A 22,216-nucleotide genomic window follows, 5' to 3' on the forward strand; every position below is an offset into this window, starting at 1 on the left:
GCCATATTATGAACGTACGTACAACTTAGCATTGTTGAAAAAGAGGCAAATAAATATAATGAAACAAAAATGAGCCATGGATGGCTGTACCACAATTTGACAGTGAAGTAGATTAAGATGAGCTGTATATAAAAATGAAAACATTTGCTTTTTTACACAAACTAAATGTGAACAAAAGAAATAAGCAAAAGGATGTTTTGTTTTTTTCCTTATATATGAGCGATGCTTTTATTTATATCGGATCTACAAATGGAAGGATATTCATTTTTAAGAAAAAAGGCACGCACTTATTTAGGAAAATTATTTTTGTTAAGGTCATTAGAAATTTTACCACCTCCGTTGTAACGAAGGTTAAAAGAGAAAACGCGACTGCGAGTGTATAGTTGCATGATTTTGTGTGTTCTTTTGTGTTATGTTTCTACGTACATATATACCCAAGCAAAGCTTTTTTAAGAGCACGATGTTTCTACTGCCAAGTTCATTATCACTTCTTATACACATTGTTACACATCTACATTTTTAATTTCTTCTCAAACAGATATGCGTCTTGCAAAAATTTAACCTACTAATTAACGGAACGGATAATGGAAATATTTTTCTAATAAACAGTAGAAGAATTCTAAAAGGGAAAGAGGAGGATGATGAAGACGACAACGAAACAGAGGAACATGAAGCGAAGGAGAATGACGTAGGGGAAGAAAATGAAAAACAAAAAAAATACAGAGTTACAAAGTTGACAAACGAATTCCATAAAAGTGCCATAACGAGTATAAATTACTTAGTAAAGGATGAGGAAAATTTGATTTATTTATTTGTTGGAGACCTAGAAGGTGTACTGACTTGCAATATTTTAAAAAAGAGAAAAAAAAAGATAAGAAATGAAGGAAGCATATTACTTATAGATAAATTGAATGGTTGTGTTAATAATGTTGAAATTTTACGAAACTTAATTTTAGTTACTTGTGAAAAATTTAATGTTATTATAAATTTTCAGGATATACTTTTAAAAAAAAAAATGAATTTAAAAAACATAGGGAAAACAGAAAACAGCAGTTATTATAAATCTGTGTTTTGGAATAAGAAGAGAAAGAATATTATGATTTTAAGTTTAAGAAAAAATGGTCGAGTGTGGCTGAGCAATGAGGAGAGAGTATTAAATACCTTGGTCTTCTACTACTCCTTTTATTATTTCTTCTACCTTTTTTTCTTCCATTTAGGGTATGGCGATGGGGGCGATGGGATAAGAGGCCATAGTGATAGCCATATCAGCAGAAGGCGTAAACCCACTTGTGATGAGTTCGCCTCGTTTAACTTGTATAAAAATTACTTCCTGAATAACAAGTACTTTGTCAATTTGTTGGAACACATTTTAGCAAAAATTTCAAATTACCGCATGCCTTTAAAACCAAACTTAAATGTATGCTATAAGATTAATAGCTCATATTTTGTTTCTTTTGAGCAGACAAATCCATTTATCTTTTTGAAGAACCTCAACGAAAATGCTTCTAGCAAAGCTGAGAATTATAACAAAGAAGTAGACGTAGATGATGATGCAAAATTGGAAAGATTGGAAAAATCCAATTTGAAAAAAGACATTAATGGAATTAAGAAATTTTTAAAAAATAAAATGGTAGAGGAAAAAAATGATGAAAATAAAAAGTGCTTATCATATATTATGAACAATTTTAATGACCCAAAAGATATATGGAATAAGTTAAGAAGTAAAAAAATATTTATTATTAATATTAAAAATATTCAAATACACGAAATTTTAGATATTCATGTCAATTTTTCATATCCAGTGGAAAAAAGTTCTACTCCTTTTATTCAAGCAGAAGCAAATAGTAATAATGAAAAACTATTAAATGAGGGAAGGAATAAAAAAGAAGAAACAAATAACGAGAGTGTTATTTTTCAAACCACATGCTTTTACTCACAGGGAGAGGAGTATAATGAACAGCGGATCAACAGCAGGACATGTAGCAAAGGAGAAAATATTCGAAGAAACAAAAATGACAAAGTAAGAGTAAACTCTAATGAATACATTAATAGTAATGAAAACAAAATGAATACCTCTGCAAGCGATGCAGTGCTAAACAGTTCGATTTATGAGAACAATGATACAGGTCAAAATGACAATGATCATGAGACCAACGGGAGCAGAGGAAAAAAAATTTCTACTAAAAAATATGAAGAAGGGGAAAATAACTACCTCAAAAGATTATTATATAATTCGTATTTCAGGCAAGATAGAATTGTCGACTCTTTTCAGTTAAAAAAAAAAGTGTTTCTACTATATTATAATGACAACCTGAGTGACGATTCATATTTTGCGCTCAACATGAATGATGGAAGCCGCATGTTCCCCTCGTTCAAATTCGTGCACGGCGGTCCGAACGGAAGTGGAGATGCGAATTGTAGAAGTGGTAATAGACGCAATGATTATAGTAGGAGTGATGATAGTTGCAATGGCGATGGTAACAACAGCAGTAACAGTGGCATCAGTGGTGGAGGACTCTGCTTTTATTTGTGCGAGGTATATTTCGAGGAGAACTTAGAATTATTTAAATACCTACGATTCCACATGGAAAAATTAAATACATTAGAAGAGTCATCCTTGCATATTTTATATTTATATGTAATTCTATTTCACGATTACTTGAGGGAGAGGAAAAGTATGTATGATAGTAATTTTTTTTTCTTCATTGAAAAAAGCTTTATTCAATTTGATGAAATGCAGCATATAGTTAATTTAAACGATATATTACTTAAAAATATACAGTTGATGAAAACTAATATAAAAATGGTCTTTTCCTTCTCAAAAAACGGAGTAAGAAGTAGCATTTTAACGGACAAAAATTATATATATAATATGATTTTTGCGGATGAAATATATACTAGTAGTAGCAAGCTTCATTATTTTCATTATAATATGAAAAAAATAAAAAAATTGTATAATATAATGAAAATTGTTATTACGAAGTTCAAGTACATATTTTTCAATATTATTAACCACACCGTGTTTGCAAATTTACACCCTATTCAGGGGGAGATAGAGGACAATGCAGTTGGACAAAGGGAGGAAGAGACAAAAGTGGAAGAGGCAAAAGAGGAAGAAGAAGAAGAAGAAGAAGAAGAAGAGGAGGAAAAGAGGAAATCCCATATCAACCTCTTGAAATTTATGATTTTCATTGAAAGTAATAATTATCAGTTGTTTATATTTTTATACTATTTTTATTTATTTTTAAATCTTGAGCTTGTTATTACTACGTACACCTGTAGAAACTTTACGCGATTTACGAATTTTCCGCTGTACCTGGGAAGAAGGGGAAACACTGCAGAGGGGAAGCAGAGTAAAGGTGAAAATAAAAATGAAAATGAAAAACGGAGTGAAATGCCAAGTGAAAGACAAATTGAAAAACCAAGTAAAATTACAAGTAAAATTACGAGTAAAATTACGAGTAAAAGTAAGAATGTAATGCAAGATCAACCACAGAAGGGACCGATTTCTTTCGACGAACAGATGCACAGCGACGGAAAATTCCTTGTAACAAGCAGATACCATGCAAAAGAGTTGTATCTAGGATTGGTTAACGTTTTATCCGAAAAGGTTTTCTGTGATAAGAGAAGAGGCATCAGTGTTAGGGGAGATCAAAAAGGAGATGAGGAAAAACCTACTGCTATAATCGGTTTAACGACAAAAAAAAATAAGACAATATGGAAGCAAGACGAAATGAAGTACAAACATAAAGCAACAGTATTAAGTAATTACTTTCTAAAAAATGAAAAAATATACGAATTATGTTTATTCTCATCGCAAATGTGTGCAAATAATTTACATAGGCTGAGTTTAAAATTAGAGAGAAGGCAGAATAGACAAATGTGTACTACACTGCTAAATCTCCTTGAGAAGGTTAAGAAGAAATATCTTTTTTTCAAATTGAATAAATCTATTTCTACTACTGGGTATATGAAAATTTGCCATAATTTTTTTCTTCTTCTCTTTTCTTTTTATATTTATAAAAAGAAGGAGCAACAACGCAATTTCTCGAAGTTTAATCGGGAGGTGATATTTTCAAAATGGAATAGAAATAAAAAAAAAAAAAAAAAAAAAAATATGATAAAAGTGAACAAAAAGGAATTCATCGTTCAGCTATGTAAAAGGGAATTATTCAAAATAATTTTTTGCAATAAACTAAATTTAAGTAATACATATTACTTTAAAAAAAATGAATATAATTATGATGTTTTACTTACAAATGACCAAGTTGAAAGGAGGCAGAAATGTGAACCAACGTGCACTACCTGCTGTGCAGATATGCTCTGTAAGGACGCTTTTTTTATGAGTGAAAAATATAATAAAATTTTAAAAACGTACCATTTAACTTACCATTTAAGAAAAGCGTATAACAGTAGAAAGTATTTGCAAAATGGGAAGGAAAAAATGAGTATTCATAAATTTTTAAATTTCACAAAAAGGTTATACTTATTTGAACAAGTGATAGAAGGAGTATATATCATAAATTTAAATGAGATTAATCAAATATTTGAATATTTGTTTTTATACGAAACGTTTTTCAAAATGATGAACAGTGATATGCTTTTATTCTTTTTGTATAAAAATTGTAGTTTCAACAGTGAAAGGGATAAACTTATGAGGAACTTATTTCATCATGACCACTGTGATGACCCAAGTCATGGTTATCATCGCCGTACTTTACACATCTTATCAAATAAAGAAATGATTTTTTTCGAAAAATTAAATAAACAGGTGCAAAGTAGTAACATATTACTACTAGATGTCTTGTTAAGTGTTTATCATAATTTATCAACTAAAGCAAATGTTGACTTTAAATTGCTGGTTAGAAAATTTTTAAATTTTACAAATCTGAGTGAATATATTGATTATGTAAAACGGGAAGTAGGAAAAAATTTGGAAGAGCGAGGAAGCGGAGGAAGCGGAGGAAGCGGAGGAAGCAAAGATAGTGAACAGGGTGGAAGAACGTGGTGCACAGGACCAAGTGATCAATGTAGCTGACTCTTTTTTGTTCAGCTTCGAGGGTAATAAGTACCACGAAAATTATAGTTATAGCAGTTGTAATAGTGGTGGATATGTAAAAAACGACAACAACGGGGAATGCTTGTACCAATGGAGGAGCAACAGGGTTGTAGTACAAGGACAACGTAGACATGAAAAAGTATATTCATATTTAAAAAAAAAAAAAAAGAAAAAAAATATTATAAAACAAAATGATGCCCATAATATCATGTCACACTACTTTAGTGGAAAATACAAAAAATTGTACATTTATAACCTCAAGGTGTTATTAGATGTATACGTTAAATTAAGCAGTTTGTACAGGAGTAATAATAAAAAAGTTGACCATCACAAGTTTGTTTTCTTTAAAAACTTGAATATTGTTCATTTTGTTAACATTGCTCATTACTTATGTAGGGAAATATACGAGTACAGCTTGTACCTAAAGAGAAGGAAGTTACAAAGAGAAAGAAACAAAAATAGGGAGTCATATAATAATGGTGGCAGTAGTTATCTGCATAAATATATCTCTACTCGCTTGAGGAAAAAGCATTGTAGAGATAGAGTTATTAAACATAGTGGTATATTCAATTTAGCACTAAGAAACAACCATAATAGTCTTTTTAATTGCTCATATGTATACTGTTTGTATAGGAAGTGGAAATATATATACAGACAGTGCTTGACCCATAAAAGGGTAATGAATAAATTAAACAGTTCACCAAAAATTGGTATGGTGGGGAAAAAGTATGTCACTAAAATTTTATACAATCAGTGGAATGATCACTTATGTTACGAATTTTTACAATATTTGAGAAGACAATATAATTTTATAAATGGGTTGAAAAGAAAAAAAAAAAAAAAAAAAAAAGTCATTTTATATAAATTTATATTCTTGTTAATTTTATTAAAATGGAAGAAGTCCTTGTTTTTGTTGCTACATATATTGAGAAGAAAGCAGCAAAAAGAGATTATTTTTTTCCTGCTACTATTTATTAAATATCCTCTTCAAAAAAAAATAAAAAATAGCGGCGTTAATAGGGGTCTTAATAGCGGTGTTTTTGGTAACTTATATAAAAATAGTAGTAGCAGTAGCAGTAGCAGTAGCAGTAGCAGCAGCAGCAGCAGGCGCAGTGTAGCGTCCCGCTTGGAAAAGTGCATAGATCACCTCTATGGTAGTTGTATTAGTTATATACCTAAAAAAATGGTAAATTTTGAAAATTGTGTCTTAAGCTTGTTATTACGAGTAGGCAGTGGCAGTAGCAAGGGTAGCAGCAACTACTGCTTTGTAATGGTGTTAATTATATTTAACTTTTTTTTTGAAAAATCATTTTTTTTTGAAAATATGGCTTTATTTAGCTCAAAAAGGAAAATTCTCAATAAATACTTTTTGCTGCATTTTTTTTTTTTTAAAAAAGGTATCTTTTTAAGAGAGAATATTTTTTCAAAAAATTTTTTTAGAACATTTCACACGTGCGATAATTTTTTGTTTTCACACTATTCCATAATTCAGGGAATTTTACAATTTTGTTATAAATTAATAAATTTTGAAAATGAAGCAAATTATTTAATTATGGTAAATAATTCCTTATATTTCCATTTTGCAAAATTTTTATCCTTTTTTAACATTGATTGTATATATCTTTTGTACTATCACTTTGTTTTTTTTATGCTGATATCCTATTTGTATATAGGCTATTTTGTATATTTCAAATATTTTTTGCAATTTTTATATGATGCATTTTATTTGCTGCTATATAAGTTAAAAAAATTAAATCGTGAAAGGAACGTCTGCACGTCGGTAGATCATAATAATGAAGAAGTCAATCAGGTGGACTGCAGCATGGACTATATAAGTAATAACGAAAAGTATTTGTATATGAAGAATCAAAATAGTAGTGTATGTTGCGTTAATCACTTTGATAAGGGGAAAGAAAGAAAAGTACAGTGTTCATTCTACTGTCCAAATGTTGAGAACATAAAGGAGGTTTCCTTAGCCACTACTGCTATATCGAATGATGATTGTTCTTTTGTTTACAATGGGAAGGTGGGTGCACGAGTGAAAGGACGATGGAGCGGACAACGGATCGAACGAAGGAATGGACAATCGAACGAATCACAGTGGCCGACGGGGGATAAGTCCAATTACTTTTGCAAAATATTTAACATAAATCTTGAGAAAGACAAGAATAAAAAAGTCGACTTTTCGGATGAAAAGATACTAACGAGTGTAAATTATTTTATTAATTTTTTTTATGAGTTATTGCTAAAATTTTTATGTGAAATAAATTTCAAAGCATGTAATAAAAGGGTTGAGCTCTTTATATTACCGAATAATAAAAATGCAGATATATACATAAAAATTAATGAATTTATAAATTCCTTTTATGGAAAGTGTACCTTAATATATAGCAAGTATAATGAAGAAGAGATTAATAATTTATACCAAAACGGAAAGGCGGATATAAAAAGAGAGCATAGTTTTTTAATTGTACATAGTATTAACGACAACATTTACATATTTTTACAAATATTTAACGTGCTTTTCAGTATTTATCATTGTTTACTTTGTGTAAAACTAAGTTTTATAAAAAAAAAAATGGTTTTTGTAAATAAAAAGAAGCATTACAGAAAATTTATTTTAACCATAATATGTGTATTATTTTTTCATATTATAAAAATGAAGAGGAAAAAGTCGCACGAAAAAAAATATATGCTATTATTTTTTAACAATAGTTGTATTAACAGCAAAGGGGAATGTATTTTTCATATAAAAAAGGAATTAATCAAAAAGGAAAAGTCAATGAGTGTCCTTTGTTGTGTGTTATGTATTGTCCATTTTGTTAACCATTTTAAATATATTAAAAAAAATATAAAAAACAAACTTATTTTTATAATGAATTATTTTCTGACAAATCAGCATTTAATTTATTTTAAGCAAAGGAATAATCCCTCCGCCTTCCCACAAAATATATATCAAATATATAAAACGATTATAAAAAACCTGCCCAAAAATGCAAAATCATTAAAGTGAAGGCAGGAATGGGACGTTTTCCCCTTCTGCGGAAAAAAGCCAGTGCGAAGAAATTTTTCCTTTCGCATTGTGTGCCGTCATTTTGTATTCCCTCATTTGTTACCCCCTTCTTTGTTATGCTGTCCTATCATTTTTTGCACGTGTGTTGTCATTTGTTATTTATCATTTATTATTTATCATTTGTTATTTATCATTTGTTATTTATCATTTGTTATTTATCATTTGTTATTTATCATTTGTTATTTATCATTTGTTATTTATCATTTGTTATTTATCATTTGTTATTTATCATTTGTTATTTATCATTTGTTATTTATCATTATTTATCATTTGTTATTTATCATTTGTTATTTATCATTTGTTTTCATTTGTTATTTATTATTTATCATTTATTTGTTATTTATCAATTATTATTTATCATTTGTTTTTTATCATTTGTTTTTTATCATTTATTATTTTTCATTTGTTGTTTTTCCATTTCCCCCTTTCCCCCGTGACCCCTCAATTTGCACACTTTTACGTTGGCACAATTTTTGCTGAGTTCGCGAGGTATCAGCACATACATTTTCAATGTCAATATAATGCAATAAGAACAGATAAAAATTTTCGAAATCAGTCCCTAGCTTACCATATTTTTCCTTGTTAAATACATTCTTAAGTAGTTCCTAAAATACCTGAATAAATTTCCTTTTTTCAAAATTTTTTTTTTTTTTAAATTCGTACTATATGCAGTACACATGTGCATATATCCTGTACTCTTTAAAAAAAAAAAAAAAAAAGAAAAAGGAAAAGGAAAAGAAAAAGAAAAAGGAAAAAAGAATAAAGCGGCAAAAGGTGAAATGTTAACAAGAAAGCCTTAAGGTGAAAAAAAAAGGGAAAAAGGTTACGATGTTAGATAAGAAAAAAACATGAAGGCGAAAAAAAGGAAAAAACGTTACAGCATAAGTAAAAGTAAGAAAAAAATATTACTGTGAAAAAAAAAGAAAAACAAGGTGAGAAAAAAAAAAAAAAAGTTCAGTCCATGAAGAAAACTTCTTTAATTTCCTAGTACAGTACTCACAAAAAGAAAATATTTGTTATCACTTAAAATTGGTGTTTCGTACAGTTAAGTATATATATATGTATAGGTACATATACATATGTACAGGTACACATACATATGTACAGGTACACATACATATGTACAGGTACACATACATATGTACAGGTACACATACACCCACTTATACATACATGTACTCACATACACACACACACTGCCCTTCGATATGTCACATTACTGTATACCAATACGAGGCTAAACTTTGTGCTTTGCTCATTGTTACCTGTTTATAGCATACGCAGCATTACATACTTGCACACACATAATCTTCTATACCCCTCTACGATGGGAAATAAAATACCTGAAAATAAAAAGAGGCAGTTCATTTTATATAAAGATATAAAAAATAGAATTAAAAAAAAAAATCATATTGATATTAAGAGTAATATATATATATGTAAATTAAATGAAAAAGACTTACAAAATTTTAACAATGAAATATTTGATACGTATAACACATATGAAGAAAACCAAGAGCAGTATATTACGAGTGATCAGGAGGAAAAGGAAGGCACAGAAATAAAAATAAATTTAAAAAAAACGAAAGATAATGAAGAATTTTATAAATGCACACATATAAAGGGAAAAAATAGCTTCATTAAAGGAATATCAAATAGGAAAGAGAAAGAGATAGGAAAAGAGAAAGATAAAAGAGAGGATCTGTGGTATATAAAAAAAAAAGATTATGACAAGGAAAAGAATACAAATTATTTTGAATTAGATTATGGTTGTTTTTATAATTTGGAGGAAAAAACAAAAACACCGCAAAAGAGATACAGTAAATTCGTAAAAATAAAAAAAAAAAAATCATTAACCATGTTAACACAGTTACAAAATGGGCAAAATTTAAAACAAAAAAATAGAGAGAAAAAGGAGGGAGGAGAGGAGGAAGAAGAAGAAGAAGACGAGCAGATGGTGACAAATAATGCAGTGGTTAACGAAAAAGCGAAATTTTCTTCATTAAAAATAAAAAATAATTTAACTGATGATAATTATAAAACATCTACTAGGAGAAACGAAAAGGGTTTATTTCAAAGTATCGGAACAGGAAATGTACATCCTACTAACAATTCACGCGTAGACGACAAAGAAGAAACGCTTAGGTCGTCTTTTAAGTCGATGGAAATAAAACTGCTACCAGGAGATACTTATACGATGCATAAGAAATGTAGCTCTGTGCACAAAAAAAATAATGCAAGTAAGTGTAACAGCAACAGTAATAGCATCATCGGTAGTAACAGCATCGTCAGTTGTAACAGTATCACCACCAGTAACCACATTAGGGACAGTTGTTCCAGTATTAACAGCGAACGGACAAACGGACAAAAAAGCATATTTCGCGAAAAGCACCAAACAGGTGCACTGATATTTTCGAAGAAATTTTTCAATTTGTTTAAAGAAAAAAAAATTCTACAAAATGTGTTATCATTTTTAAACTGTACTGACCTATTGGAATTTCAAAAAACATGTTCAATTATTTATATATATGTTAGCGATTTTTTGGATTATATATGTTTAAATATATACTCTAATTTCAAAAGAGCTTATGGTCTTTATTTTATACCATTTAATTTTTTTTACAAGTACGAGTACCTCTACACGGACAAGCCATCGTTCCGCATGGACTGCATCCTTATTGCAAAGGTAAAAGAGGAGTGCATGTATAAATACTTGCATACACACGTGCATACTTGCATGCGCCCGTACTTCCTTGCATGCATATATGCACCTTACTGAATGTGTTACACGAGTGCATTGCTGACAAGTGCATTATATTTGTTTTCCTGTTAACCCAATGGCATATGCCAACATGTGAATTGCTTTCACTGCGTTTTGACGCCTTCCCCTATTCGCAGATAGAGAAGGGGTGCATAGGTTATAACAACAGGTTTGGTTACAAGTACAAGTATATATATGACAAAAAAAAAAGCAATTACTATGTGTATTTTAATTTTAATGTACTGAAGAGCAATTCATCAAAAACTATAGAAATCCATAAGGATATTTCATATAATAATGGAGATGACATAAATGTTTCTCATATAATAAATAACGATGTGTGTTCAAATGATTATATATGTATACCTATAAATTTATACAACTTCATTGGAATTGTTGATTTTAATTCTATTAGTTTTATTTCAAATAAGTTGAGTAAATATTTATCTTATAATAATCACTTGGATGACCAATTATGGTATAACTCAGATGAATATAAAATATTAATAAAAGAAAATAATTTAATATCCGCACAATGTTTTCTTCCTCACTTAAAGCATATAAAAACCATTTATTCTGGAATAGATGTCACTGTTATGAAATCCACCTATAAAGCAGTCGAGCCTGGTATTTCAATGCCCACATATTAGTTGCCTTCGTATGAGCGACATGTATGTATGTATGTACGCCTCTATGTATGTATGTATGCGTGTATGTATGTATGTATGCGTGTATGTATGTATGTATGCGTGTATGTATGTATGTATGTATGTATGTATGTATGTATGTATGCCTCTATGTATGTATGTATGCCTCTATGTATGTATGTATGCCTCTATGTATGTATGTATGCCTCTATGTATGTATGTATGCCTCTATGTATGTATGTATGCCTCTATGTATGTATGTATGCCTCTATGTATGTATGTATGCCTCTATGTATGTATGTATGCCTCTATGTATGTATGTATGCCTCTATGTATGTATGTACGCATTTGTAGATTCGTACGTACGCATTAATCATTTTTATATACTCGTCGTACATCTCTGCATTTACATAATCGTATGCACCTTTATCCTTTTCTAATTTTTACCCATTTACGTCTTGACACCTTAACAGGAAAGATGGGCAAAAGAAGCTACATTTTATGGGGAAACTACTTTATAATTGAAAAAAAATTTGATCCAGTCTTTACATTTCTAAAGAGAGAAGGATTACAACACGACTATGTGTACCATAATTTTTATTTAAGAGTAGGTGATTCTATAATATTCTATTTAATTAAAGGAGGTAATAATGATATCTAAATTGTGCGTAGTATAGTTTTTATTGTTTTTTGTTTTCTGCCAAAATTGTGCTTCTCGCTTTGGATTCTTTTGTTTTTACTCTATTTATTTTTCTACTTTATTTTTCTACGTTATTTTTCTATTTTATCTATCATTTTTTTTTTTTTTTTTTTTTTTTTTTTTTGTTTCATTTTGACTAATTTTGCTTTACATGATTATTTGATTTCCCATCTTCGTTCATACTACGTTATTATGTATTCACATCACCATGTAATTGCATCTCTACGTATTATTATCACCACGTAGTACCACCCCATTATCACCCCATGCTGTCATGCTAGTTTGCCAAGTAGTGCATTACCTAATACATGACTAACATTACATTTCTCTAATTACACTTTTATATTTCATGTTACTAATTTTTCCCATTTGTCGAAACTAACATTTAGCTGATAAACAAATACCCTAATGACTCCTTCTGAATATTTTTATTTCGGTTTAAAAAAAATTGCAAACTTTTTTCATACATGAAATAATCTAATAAGCTTTTCTGCTCATCATTTGTAAAGTTTCTTCTTTTTATTCCCTCTACGCTATTAAAAAATATTAATTGTTGTGTGTCGTTTAAGCAAACAAATTTGTTGAAGCATATCATTAATAATTGTTTATACAAAGCATCAAATGTTAAATTGTAAAAGTGAACGAAATGAAGAAAAACAAGAATGTCATTGATGTGAAAGGGGCATGCCTCTTCAATATTTTCTTTCGTGTTGTTTTCACTGCTCGCTTTTGAGTTATCACTACGATTGTCATTATGATGATTACTACTCTTGCTACTATCGTCACTAATACTATCATTATTGTTGCCCTTAATATTGTGATTTCTACTGTCCTTCTTTCCTTTGTAGCTATGCCGCGATGATAAATTTAAGAATGCATCAATTTTGTAATGCAGCACTGAAAACAATTTGTCGACTATTTCCACTTTGATAATTTTTCTTTTTAAAAAGCACGTACATATAAAAGCTATATCACCAATATCAAAGGAGTAGAAAATATTTTTATTATTTATAAAAAACCCCATGAACATATTAAACGAGTTTAAGTAAGATTTCAAAATGTGTAATTTTAAGAAGGGAAGTCTTAACATATAACTTACTAAAAAAAAATAATTTTTTAAAATTTTATTCATTATATAATGAAATTTATTTTCATAAAACATGTTTTCATCGTATAGAGTAAAATTATATATATACTGTTGGTTGTATAACAACTCTAATATATCATTCGACTTCTTATCCTTATTATATATTACATTTTCGTTATTATTTTTTTCGTCTAATTTATCCTCATTTTCGACATGTATCATATTCTCAAAAGACATTATCTTTTCATTTATAAAATTATATATGTCTTGTTCAGACAAAATATTCATACTTTTTATGTAATTAATTAACAAAAGTTCAATACTGATATTTAATTTCTTATTGTTATAATAGCATATTTTTTTCATAAATACAAGAAGTATTAAAAGGTTATTACATAAGGCATCATTGTGTTCAATGAAATAATGCACAACGACATCTATAAAATCTTTTATGTAGTAATTTTTTTCAGCTAGTTTTTTATCGTTAATAAAAATTGTTAATACTTCTTTTATTTCAAATGCGTCTGCTTCTCCTGTTTTTTCTGTATTTTTCTCTTCTACTTCCGTCTTTATTTGAGTTAGTAGCGCGCTTTTTAATTTGAGTCCTTCATTCTTCATTTCTTTAATTTTCATCCTTTTTTTTTCCTTTTTTATGTTTAAATTAATAAATTTTATGCTGTCTTTTGATATCAGCTTTTCGTACTTTTCCATATCCACATCTTGTAAATTTTCCAGTATATTTTCACATTCACTCTCGTCCATTTTTGTCAATAAATTATTGCTCTTGATATGTTCTTTTTTTTTTTCATTCAATTTTTCAGTTTTTAAAATATTACCATTTTGGCTATCTTGTATATTTTCTTTGCTTCCATTTCCTGTGATCTTTTCCGTAGTTTCGTTAGAGGAGATTCTTTCCTCTTTTTCCTCCACAACTTTATCGCCTGAACGTTCAGGTGAACTTTGACTTTTTTCATGATAACCCTTATCAGCACTATTAATCAATTTAATTTTATAAGGTAATGGTAAGTTATTTATAGCTAGGTGTAAATTATTATAAGGGGGAAAAAATAAATTAGAAATATTATATGAAAACAAATTATCGATTTTATAATAATAAATTTCAAAAATGTTTAAAATGCTACGAATTATATGCATATCTTTATAATTTATTCTGCATATTAAGTAGAATAGTATAAACAGATCTTCATAACTAAAACAGTAGTTGTTAAAATTTTTCATCAATTCAACAAACTTTCTTTTTTCATTATTGTATATATAAAATACACACAAATGTATAAAATATTTGCTACTATTTACATAACTACTAATGTGCTTAAGAACTACATTATTTAACTCTTTGTCAAATGTGTTGTCATTTATTATATCTTTTAACTGCTTTTCGCTTATATAATCATTTTCATTTAATTTTTTCTTATTATCTACTTTGTGTGCCTCTCCTCCATTTATTTGTTGTAACTTTCTTTTGTCTTCCAGGAATAAATTTCTTACATCCGCTCGGTCAATCACCTTGTATATTTTTTCTTCTAAATAAAAATACTCATATACAATTTTGTTAACCTGTTCTTTTCGATGAGCGCTGAAAAAAAATCTCTTTTCTATGTTTAGCGCACCTTTTAAAAACAATTTTTTTTTCATTTTCCAAAATCAGCTTAACCAGGCAAGGAAAAACGATTTTCCTAACTGCGCAATGCCGTTAGTTTTCGCCTGACCATGCAATGTTCCTAAACTCGCCTGACCATGCAATGTTCCTAAATTCGCTTGACCATGCAATGCTCCTAAATTCGCTTGACCATGCAATGTTCCTAAACTCGCTTGACCATGCAATGTTCCTAAATTCGCCGGATCACACAATGTTCCTAAATTCGCCGGATCACACAATGTTGCTAAAATCGCCTGATCATACAATGTTGCTAAAATAGCCTGATCATACAATGTTGCTAATTTTTGCCATACCGTGCAACATTGCTAATTTTCTCCTGACTATGCAATGTTGTTAATTTTTGCCTGAATGTGAAATTCCACTAATTTTCACCTGACCGTGCAATGTTATTTTCTTCACCATATTATGTGCTTTTTCCAATTTTTCCAATTTTTACCTGCTTTTGCAAGGGTATGTTCCTTTTAAAAAAAAAAAAAAAACCTACCAAAAAAGGCGAAGGTATTATGAAAAATTTCTGTGCATTTTGCATTCTTTACAAGTAAAATTTTGAAGTTTCCACTGTTGCGTATTTATACACATATATATATATATATATATATATATGTATATATACAATTGGAAAAAATTATTTTCATATAGTGCAATGGGTGGAGAAAATTGAAATTGCGATTTTCAAGAGCCGCTTGGAGAGTCAACCCTCTGAAACTTTATTGAAAAATAGGATATGGATAAAAGAATCAAACAGTTAAAGGAGTAAACAACAAAAAACAAAAAAAAAATTAAATAAAAAATTGCATGTTACATATTACAAAAAACAAATAACAAATAACAAATTACAAATTGCATAGTACATAATACATAGCAAATAATACATAGCACATATTACATATCGCAGAATATGTATTACATGTTACACATTTAAGGTGTTAAACTGAAATGCCTTGAAATGTAATTCTTTCATTTTAAAAAAAGAGGAAAAAAAAATATACAACAAAAATTTAAGTAAAAAGTAGTCGCACAAAATTAGTAATAATTATAATACACACACATATAAATATATATTTATATGCATGTATATGCATATGAATGAATATACATATGTATACTCATATTTCCCGCCTAACCACCCATACCTCTTTAAAATAAAGCCAATTTCTTATACCCTTTAAGATATAGTAAAACGCAAGCTTCAATATTAAAGAATAATGGCTGAAAAATACACTTTGGAAAATTTTTTGGAACTGAAAAACGTGAATGATAGGTATATTGTTGACCTAAACACAGAGAAAAAACAATTTTCATATAAGGAGTTATATGAAGAGATAGAAAACTTCCTAATTTTTTTTAAAAGTATAAATATCATACCGGGTGATGAGATTTCCATAATTTTGTTTAATAGCATTGAATATGTGTTATCATTTTTAAGCATAAACTTTAATAAGAACATATGTTTACCGCAAAATACAAATCTGAAAAAAGAAGAGTATATAAAATATTTAGTTAACAATTGCAAGTATATAATTATACATGATTATAATGAAAATGATGAAAATTACGCTAGCATTAAAAATAAACATAGTTATTACAAAAATGTTTGTGCATATATAGAGGACTTAGCTGAAGAATACCAAATTGGTTTAATTAAAATAAAAAAGAACAAAACTAAACCGTATTTTACGTATTCATATACAGCAAATGGGATTGACAAAAATGATAGTAAAATGGTAGCTTCAAAGGAACCGCTAAAAGGGGTAGGTAACCCAAAGAATGATATTTGTCTACATTTGCACACATCAGGTACAACAAGTAAAGTAAAAATAGTACAATTAACAAATAATAATATTAAAACAACGATTAGAAATATTATAAATTCGTATTATATAAATAAAGAGGACAACACAGTTATTGTTATGCCTTTATATCATGTGCATGGATTAATTGGTGTGTTATTACCTATACTTTTTTCCAAAGGGAATGTATTATTTCAAGTTGGTCATACGTTTAGTGCCTCGGAATTTTGGGAAAATGTAGTACATTATAATATAACCTATTTTTCAGCTGTTCCTACTATACTTAATATATTGTTAATAAGATATGAAAAAGATTATATAATAAAAGGGAAAAAAAATGATGAAAAAGTACAGCACAAGTTGAAATTTATTAGAACTTCAAGTTCTTATTTAGACGAAAAGTTAGAAAAAGAAATTGAAGAAAAATTTGCAACAACAGTTCTACAAGCATATGGAATGACAGAAGCTTGTCACCAAGTAAGTTCAAATAAATTTATTATGAACAATTCAGAAAATGTTATATCAGGAGTAAATAAAAAGTATAAAAGTGTTGGGATACCAAATGTAGGAGTTATAATATATAATGAAGAGAAAAAAAAAATATGTGATTATAATGAGTTGGGAGAAATATGTATCAGCGGAAAAAATATTATGTATGGTTATAAAGAAGCAAACGATAATGATCATATATTTGTTTATGTGAATACAATAGAGCAAAAAACAAATTATATGATGAAGAACAAATTTTTAGAAATATCTGAAAGGGTTCCTTTCTTTAAAACAGGAGATATTGGGTATATAGATGAAGATAATTTTCTTTTTATTTCAGGAAGGATTAAGGATATCATAAATAGAGGAGGAGAAAAAATTATTCCAAATGAGATAGATGATGTGTTAAAAGGGAACAAACTGGTTAGGGATTGCTTAACCTTTGCATGTAAAGATGATATATATGGTGAAGTTATTAACAGTGCAGTAATTCTGGATGAACGGGGATTAATGATCGATGGTAATGGGGAGGTATATGCCATTCAGGCTGGGCAGAACAGTCAGACCAACCAAACCAGTCAGGCTTGTAAATCTAATCTGAGTATGACTTTAACAACTTCGAGCCTCTCTCCACATGTGAGTTCGGAAAAAAAAGATCCTATTAAGGAAGAGGGAGAAGTAGACGCACTGAAAGAATATGACATTAACATGTCCATAAATCTTAATTTGTATTATTACAAGTACAGAGAAGAATTAATGAGTTACGTGAAAAACCGTTTAGCAAATTTTAAAGTTCCCAAGAATGTATATTTTGTTAATAATTTTTTAAAAACGGACACAGGAAAATTATCCAGAAGAAAAGTTTCAGAGAGTACTGAAAATTTGAAGAAAATGGAAATAAACGTTTTTGATGTAATTGCATTAATTTTTAGAAAGTATGAAATAGATTATATATATGGATTGTATGGAATACCAATAAATAAAATAATCTACAGTTTTATTAAAAATGGTATTTATTATATAAGTTTTCGAAATGAAATAAATGCATCCATAAGTTGTAATTATGTTAACTATTTTGATATGGATCAGAACAAAAAAAAAAAAAAAAAAAAAAAAATTGGTATTTTATTAACATGTTCAGGTCCAGCATTTATAAACACCTTAAGTGGTTTATATAATGCAAAAATTAATCATTTCCCAATGGTATTAATATGTTTTGAGAATTATATAGATGAAAAAATAAGTTTATTTGAAAAATATAATAATTTTCAATACTTTGCACAATATAATTTTTTGAAAAAAGCAAAAGAAATATGTTTTGAGTCATATCATGTAGATTCATTAGAATCTTTTTCTGAACAATTTCATAACTGTGTATGTACCGCTATTAAAAACAAATATCCTGTATATTTAAATATTGATTACAAGTTAATAGGGGAAAAAATAACAATAGACAATGCTATTAAAACTTTGGAAGTAAGTGACAGAAATGTAGAAGCTTATTTTGGCTATACGATGAACAGAATAGTACCGAATGAAGAGCAGTTATTGTTCGCTAAACTAGTGGATTCCTTTTGTAATATATATAAATCAAATAAAAAGGGAGTTATATTTTTAGGTATTAACTGTAATGAAGGTATTAAATATATATTGAAGATAGCACAACTTTTGAAATTGCCTATTTATACAACTGCTATGGCTAAATCTTTTATAAAAGAAAATTATGTATATAATGTTAATGCATGTAAGTCGTACCTATTTGAAAATATTGATTTTTGCTTTGCTATTGGATCTTTGTTTAATTTTTATTTTAATTTTGGAAATTTTAAAAATTGTAAAAGACAAAATATGATATGTATTGATTTGAAGAATGATCAATATGAACAGGGGAACCCCTCTATTTGTGATCATTATTTTTTTTTCGATTTATATTATGTTTTAAAAAATTTATATCTTAAAATTAAGAAGAGCCCTATCACAATTGATGAGAATGTGGATATAGATGCTAGGAAAAAATGGATAGCAGATTTGGGTGATATAAAAAAAAGAACTATAGACAAACTTTGCATGGATGTAAAAAATGTCTATTTTGGAAAATATGAAAATTGTGGGAATAACAAATTCACGATGGAACAAGCTCTGCTAATTATTCGGAACATTCTGATTGATTATTTCTTTTCAAAAAATGGCATTGATGAGATGTTTAAAAAAAAATATTTTATAAATTATTTAAAATATGTAGATAGTAAGTTAATAGCTGATTTTGTGAACACTGCGCATGATAACAAAAGTGTATGTTCTGACTCCATCAGAGGAGCCCTAAATATGTTATCCCCTTTAGCAACAGATGATGAAGTTCCCGAAGAGGACTGCGACTTGAGTGATAGCAGCTGTGATGAGTATCTGTCGGATGAACAAGTATGGAAGAGTTCTACAGAACGAAATAGCACCAACAACGGTGGTAATAATTGTGGTAGTAATAATCGTAGCAAATGTACGGCATATTCAAAATTCCTGACGAAGGACATAAAAGAAAGAATTATAATCACCAATGAAGGGTCCATAACGTTAATCCTTGGAATATTGTATTTGCCCAAATTTGGTCCATTCAATTATGTCATACCACAGATTAATGGAATGATGGGGATAGCAATGAATGCATCTATCTCTGCAGCTTTGAACAATTCTGGAAATATCGTTTTTTCTATATTAGGTGATTCTTCCTTTGGGTTCACGTCGAACGAAATTGAGACCATGTGCAGGTTAAAGTTGAAAATTGTCCTCATAATTTTTAATAATAATGGCATATACGGAGATAGGGACTACCAAGAGAAGGGGGTAAAGAAGGTGAAAGGAAACGAGAAAGATGACGAGAAAGGAGTTGTGAAAGATGCCTCTAGGGAAAAGGGAAAAATTGTCGATACCAATTTTTACTTGAAAAATCCGTCCTCTTTATACTTTTTCAGCAAATATGAAAATTACATTATTTCACATGGAGGATATGGTTGTTACATTGACAACAAAGAAGAATTTATAAAAAAAATGAAATATGTAACAGATGAAAACTTTAAGAATTTCCCTGCATTGCTTAATGTAATTATTCAAGACAATGGTTCTGTTAACTTTCATTTTGATAAACTTATACAATAATAAACTCACTTTTAGGTTTACTTCAAAGGGTGTAGTAGCGGAAGTAAAAAAAAAAAAAAAAAATAATAATAAAAATAAAATAATGCTACACCGTTCCTGCTACATTGTGCTTATGGCCAAATTATGCAGTATTTATTTTTTTACATATACATGGTCCGTATACACATTAGCTTATCCATTTTTTCTTTAATAGATCAGCAAAAGATGCTTGCATATAATTTTATTTTATTTTGTTTTTTTTTTTTTTTTTTCAAACCTGTTAGAGGCGTCTTTTTTTTTTTTTTTTACATGTGCTATGATCCTTATGCACTCTTTTTTTTTTTTTTGAATTTTTTTTTTTTTTTTTTTTTTTATCTATAATGATGCAAACTGATTCGTTGTGCCATTCAACTAGGAGAGTTCACAAAGTATAAACAGCCGATACCGTGTTTGTCAGTGTACTCACAAATATTATGAATAAAATTATTATCATATTTCAAGGTGTGGACACCACTATGTGTCCCATTCAATGAAGAACAGTAATTGCAACGTCGTTATGTAATTTTAATTTTTTTTTTTTTTTTTCTTCACCTAGGTAATGGCAAATTGTGTCTATTGTGTATTATTTTAAAAAATAAGTAAAATATACAAAGGAAAATAAATGAAAAGAAAGAAAACTAAGCTAAAACGAGCTAAAATTGGTAAATACCTTCACGTATTTTATGAACATATATTTATTAATACGTAAACATTAACAATACATAACGTGTGTTTACAATTATACAATCATGAATTTCGAATTTTGTGTTTCCCTATATATAACATATATAATACTGCTTTCACGATTATAAAAAAAAAAAAAAAATTTAAACATTATGAAAAAATGGTGATAGCAGGTTGCTTCACTTATATAGTAAGAAAGAACACTATGTTTTTTATTTATCTTTGTTAAAAATGACTTGGTTAGTTTATGATTAAAAATTTGAGTAAAAAATATACAAGTAGAATTGCAAAAAAGGTACAATAATATATATATATATATACCAATTTCGATTTGCACAAAAATATTAAACTTTGTCACTTTTTATTTTTTATATTTTTACACATTACTGAATTTTATTACATTTTATTACACTGTACTTTATTTTATCATTTCTTTTCATTTCATATGATTTTATTTTATCATTTCTTTTCATTTCATATGATTTTATTTTATCATTTCTTTTCATTTCATATGATTTTTTTTTATCATTTCTTTTCATTTCATATGTTTTTTTTTTTTTTTTTTTCTTTTGATTTGATTTTTTTTTTCTTGTTCCAAATGGCAGAATGTGCTATAGCAACGAATATTCAATGTGCCTAGTATTTCGAAAAGCATAATTTTTGGTGAATTATGTGTTAATATAACTGTTTTATGGGAAAAAAAAAAAAAAAAAATCTTATATTAATTTATAAATAGTTTCTTCATCTTTATCTTTTTATTTTTCTTCTTCCACTTTTTCCACCTCTTCCATTTCTTTTTCTTTTTTTCTTTATAAAAGCTTCTTTACCTTTTTTATTCTCCTTATTTTATCATTACGTAATTTTCATATTTACTTCTTCATTTATGTATTTGTGTACAAAATATTCGCTTAATCGTATTTACATACACATGTATATATATAACGTGAATACGAATATAGTACATACGTTTAAGTATACTTATGTATGTTTGTATGTATATAACGTGTACTATATGTATACATATATGAATATGTACTCGTATATAGGCAATTTATTATTTATGTAGTGAAGTACACG

At 28.3% G+C, this 22,216-nt stretch overlaps 4 protein-coding genes across 4 annotated transcripts; 3 read left to right on the forward strand and 1 right to left on the reverse strand.

Moving 5' to 3' along the window:
- Positions 1 to 134: 134 nt before the first annotated feature.
- Positions 135 to 8,072, forward strand: PmUG01_11043800 (conserved Plasmodium protein, unknown function; the record flags this gene model as incomplete). Its single annotated transcript, XM_029006100.1, has 3 exons — positions 135 to 350; positions 539 to 4,861; positions 4,941 to 8,072. 3 exons carry the CDS (start codon positions 135 to 137, stop codon positions 8,070 to 8,072), a joined length of 7,671 nt encoding a protein of 2,556 aa, XP_028862623.1.
- Positions 8,073 to 9,459: 1,387 nt separating this feature from the next.
- On the forward strand, positions 9,460 to 12,201 carry PmUG01_11043900 (conserved Plasmodium protein, unknown function; the record flags this gene model as incomplete). The annotated part of the gene is made up of 3 exons (XM_029006101.1): positions 9,460 to 10,818; positions 11,031 to 11,520; positions 12,014 to 12,201. 3 exons carry the CDS (start codon positions 9,460 to 9,462, stop codon positions 12,199 to 12,201), a joined length of 2,037 nt encoding a protein of 678 aa, XP_028862624.1.
- Positions 12,202 to 12,625: 424 nt separating this feature from the next.
- Positions 12,626 to 14,983, reverse strand: PmUG01_11044000 (conserved Plasmodium protein, unknown function; the record flags this gene model as incomplete). Its single annotated transcript, XM_029006102.1, has 1 exon — positions 12,626 to 14,983. One exon carries the CDS (start codon positions 14,981 to 14,983, stop codon positions 12,626 to 12,628), a length of 2,358 nt encoding a protein of 785 aa, XP_028862625.1.
- Positions 14,984 to 16,213: 1,230 nt separating this feature from the next.
- On the forward strand, positions 16,214 to 20,437 carry ACS12 (acyl-CoA synthetase, putative; the record flags this gene model as incomplete). Its single annotated transcript, XM_029006103.1, has 1 exon — positions 16,214 to 20,437. One exon carries the CDS (start codon positions 16,214 to 16,216, stop codon positions 20,435 to 20,437), a length of 4,224 nt encoding a protein of 1,407 aa, XP_028862626.1.
- Between the last annotated feature and the right edge of the window lie 1,779 nt (positions 20,438 to 22,216).

The sequence above is a fragment of the Plasmodium malariae genome (genome assembly GCF_900090045.1).
Source record: "Plasmodium malariae genome assembly, chromosome: 11".
NCBI classification, from domain to species: Eukaryota; Apicomplexa; class Aconoidasida; order Haemosporida; family Plasmodiidae; genus Plasmodium; species Plasmodium malariae.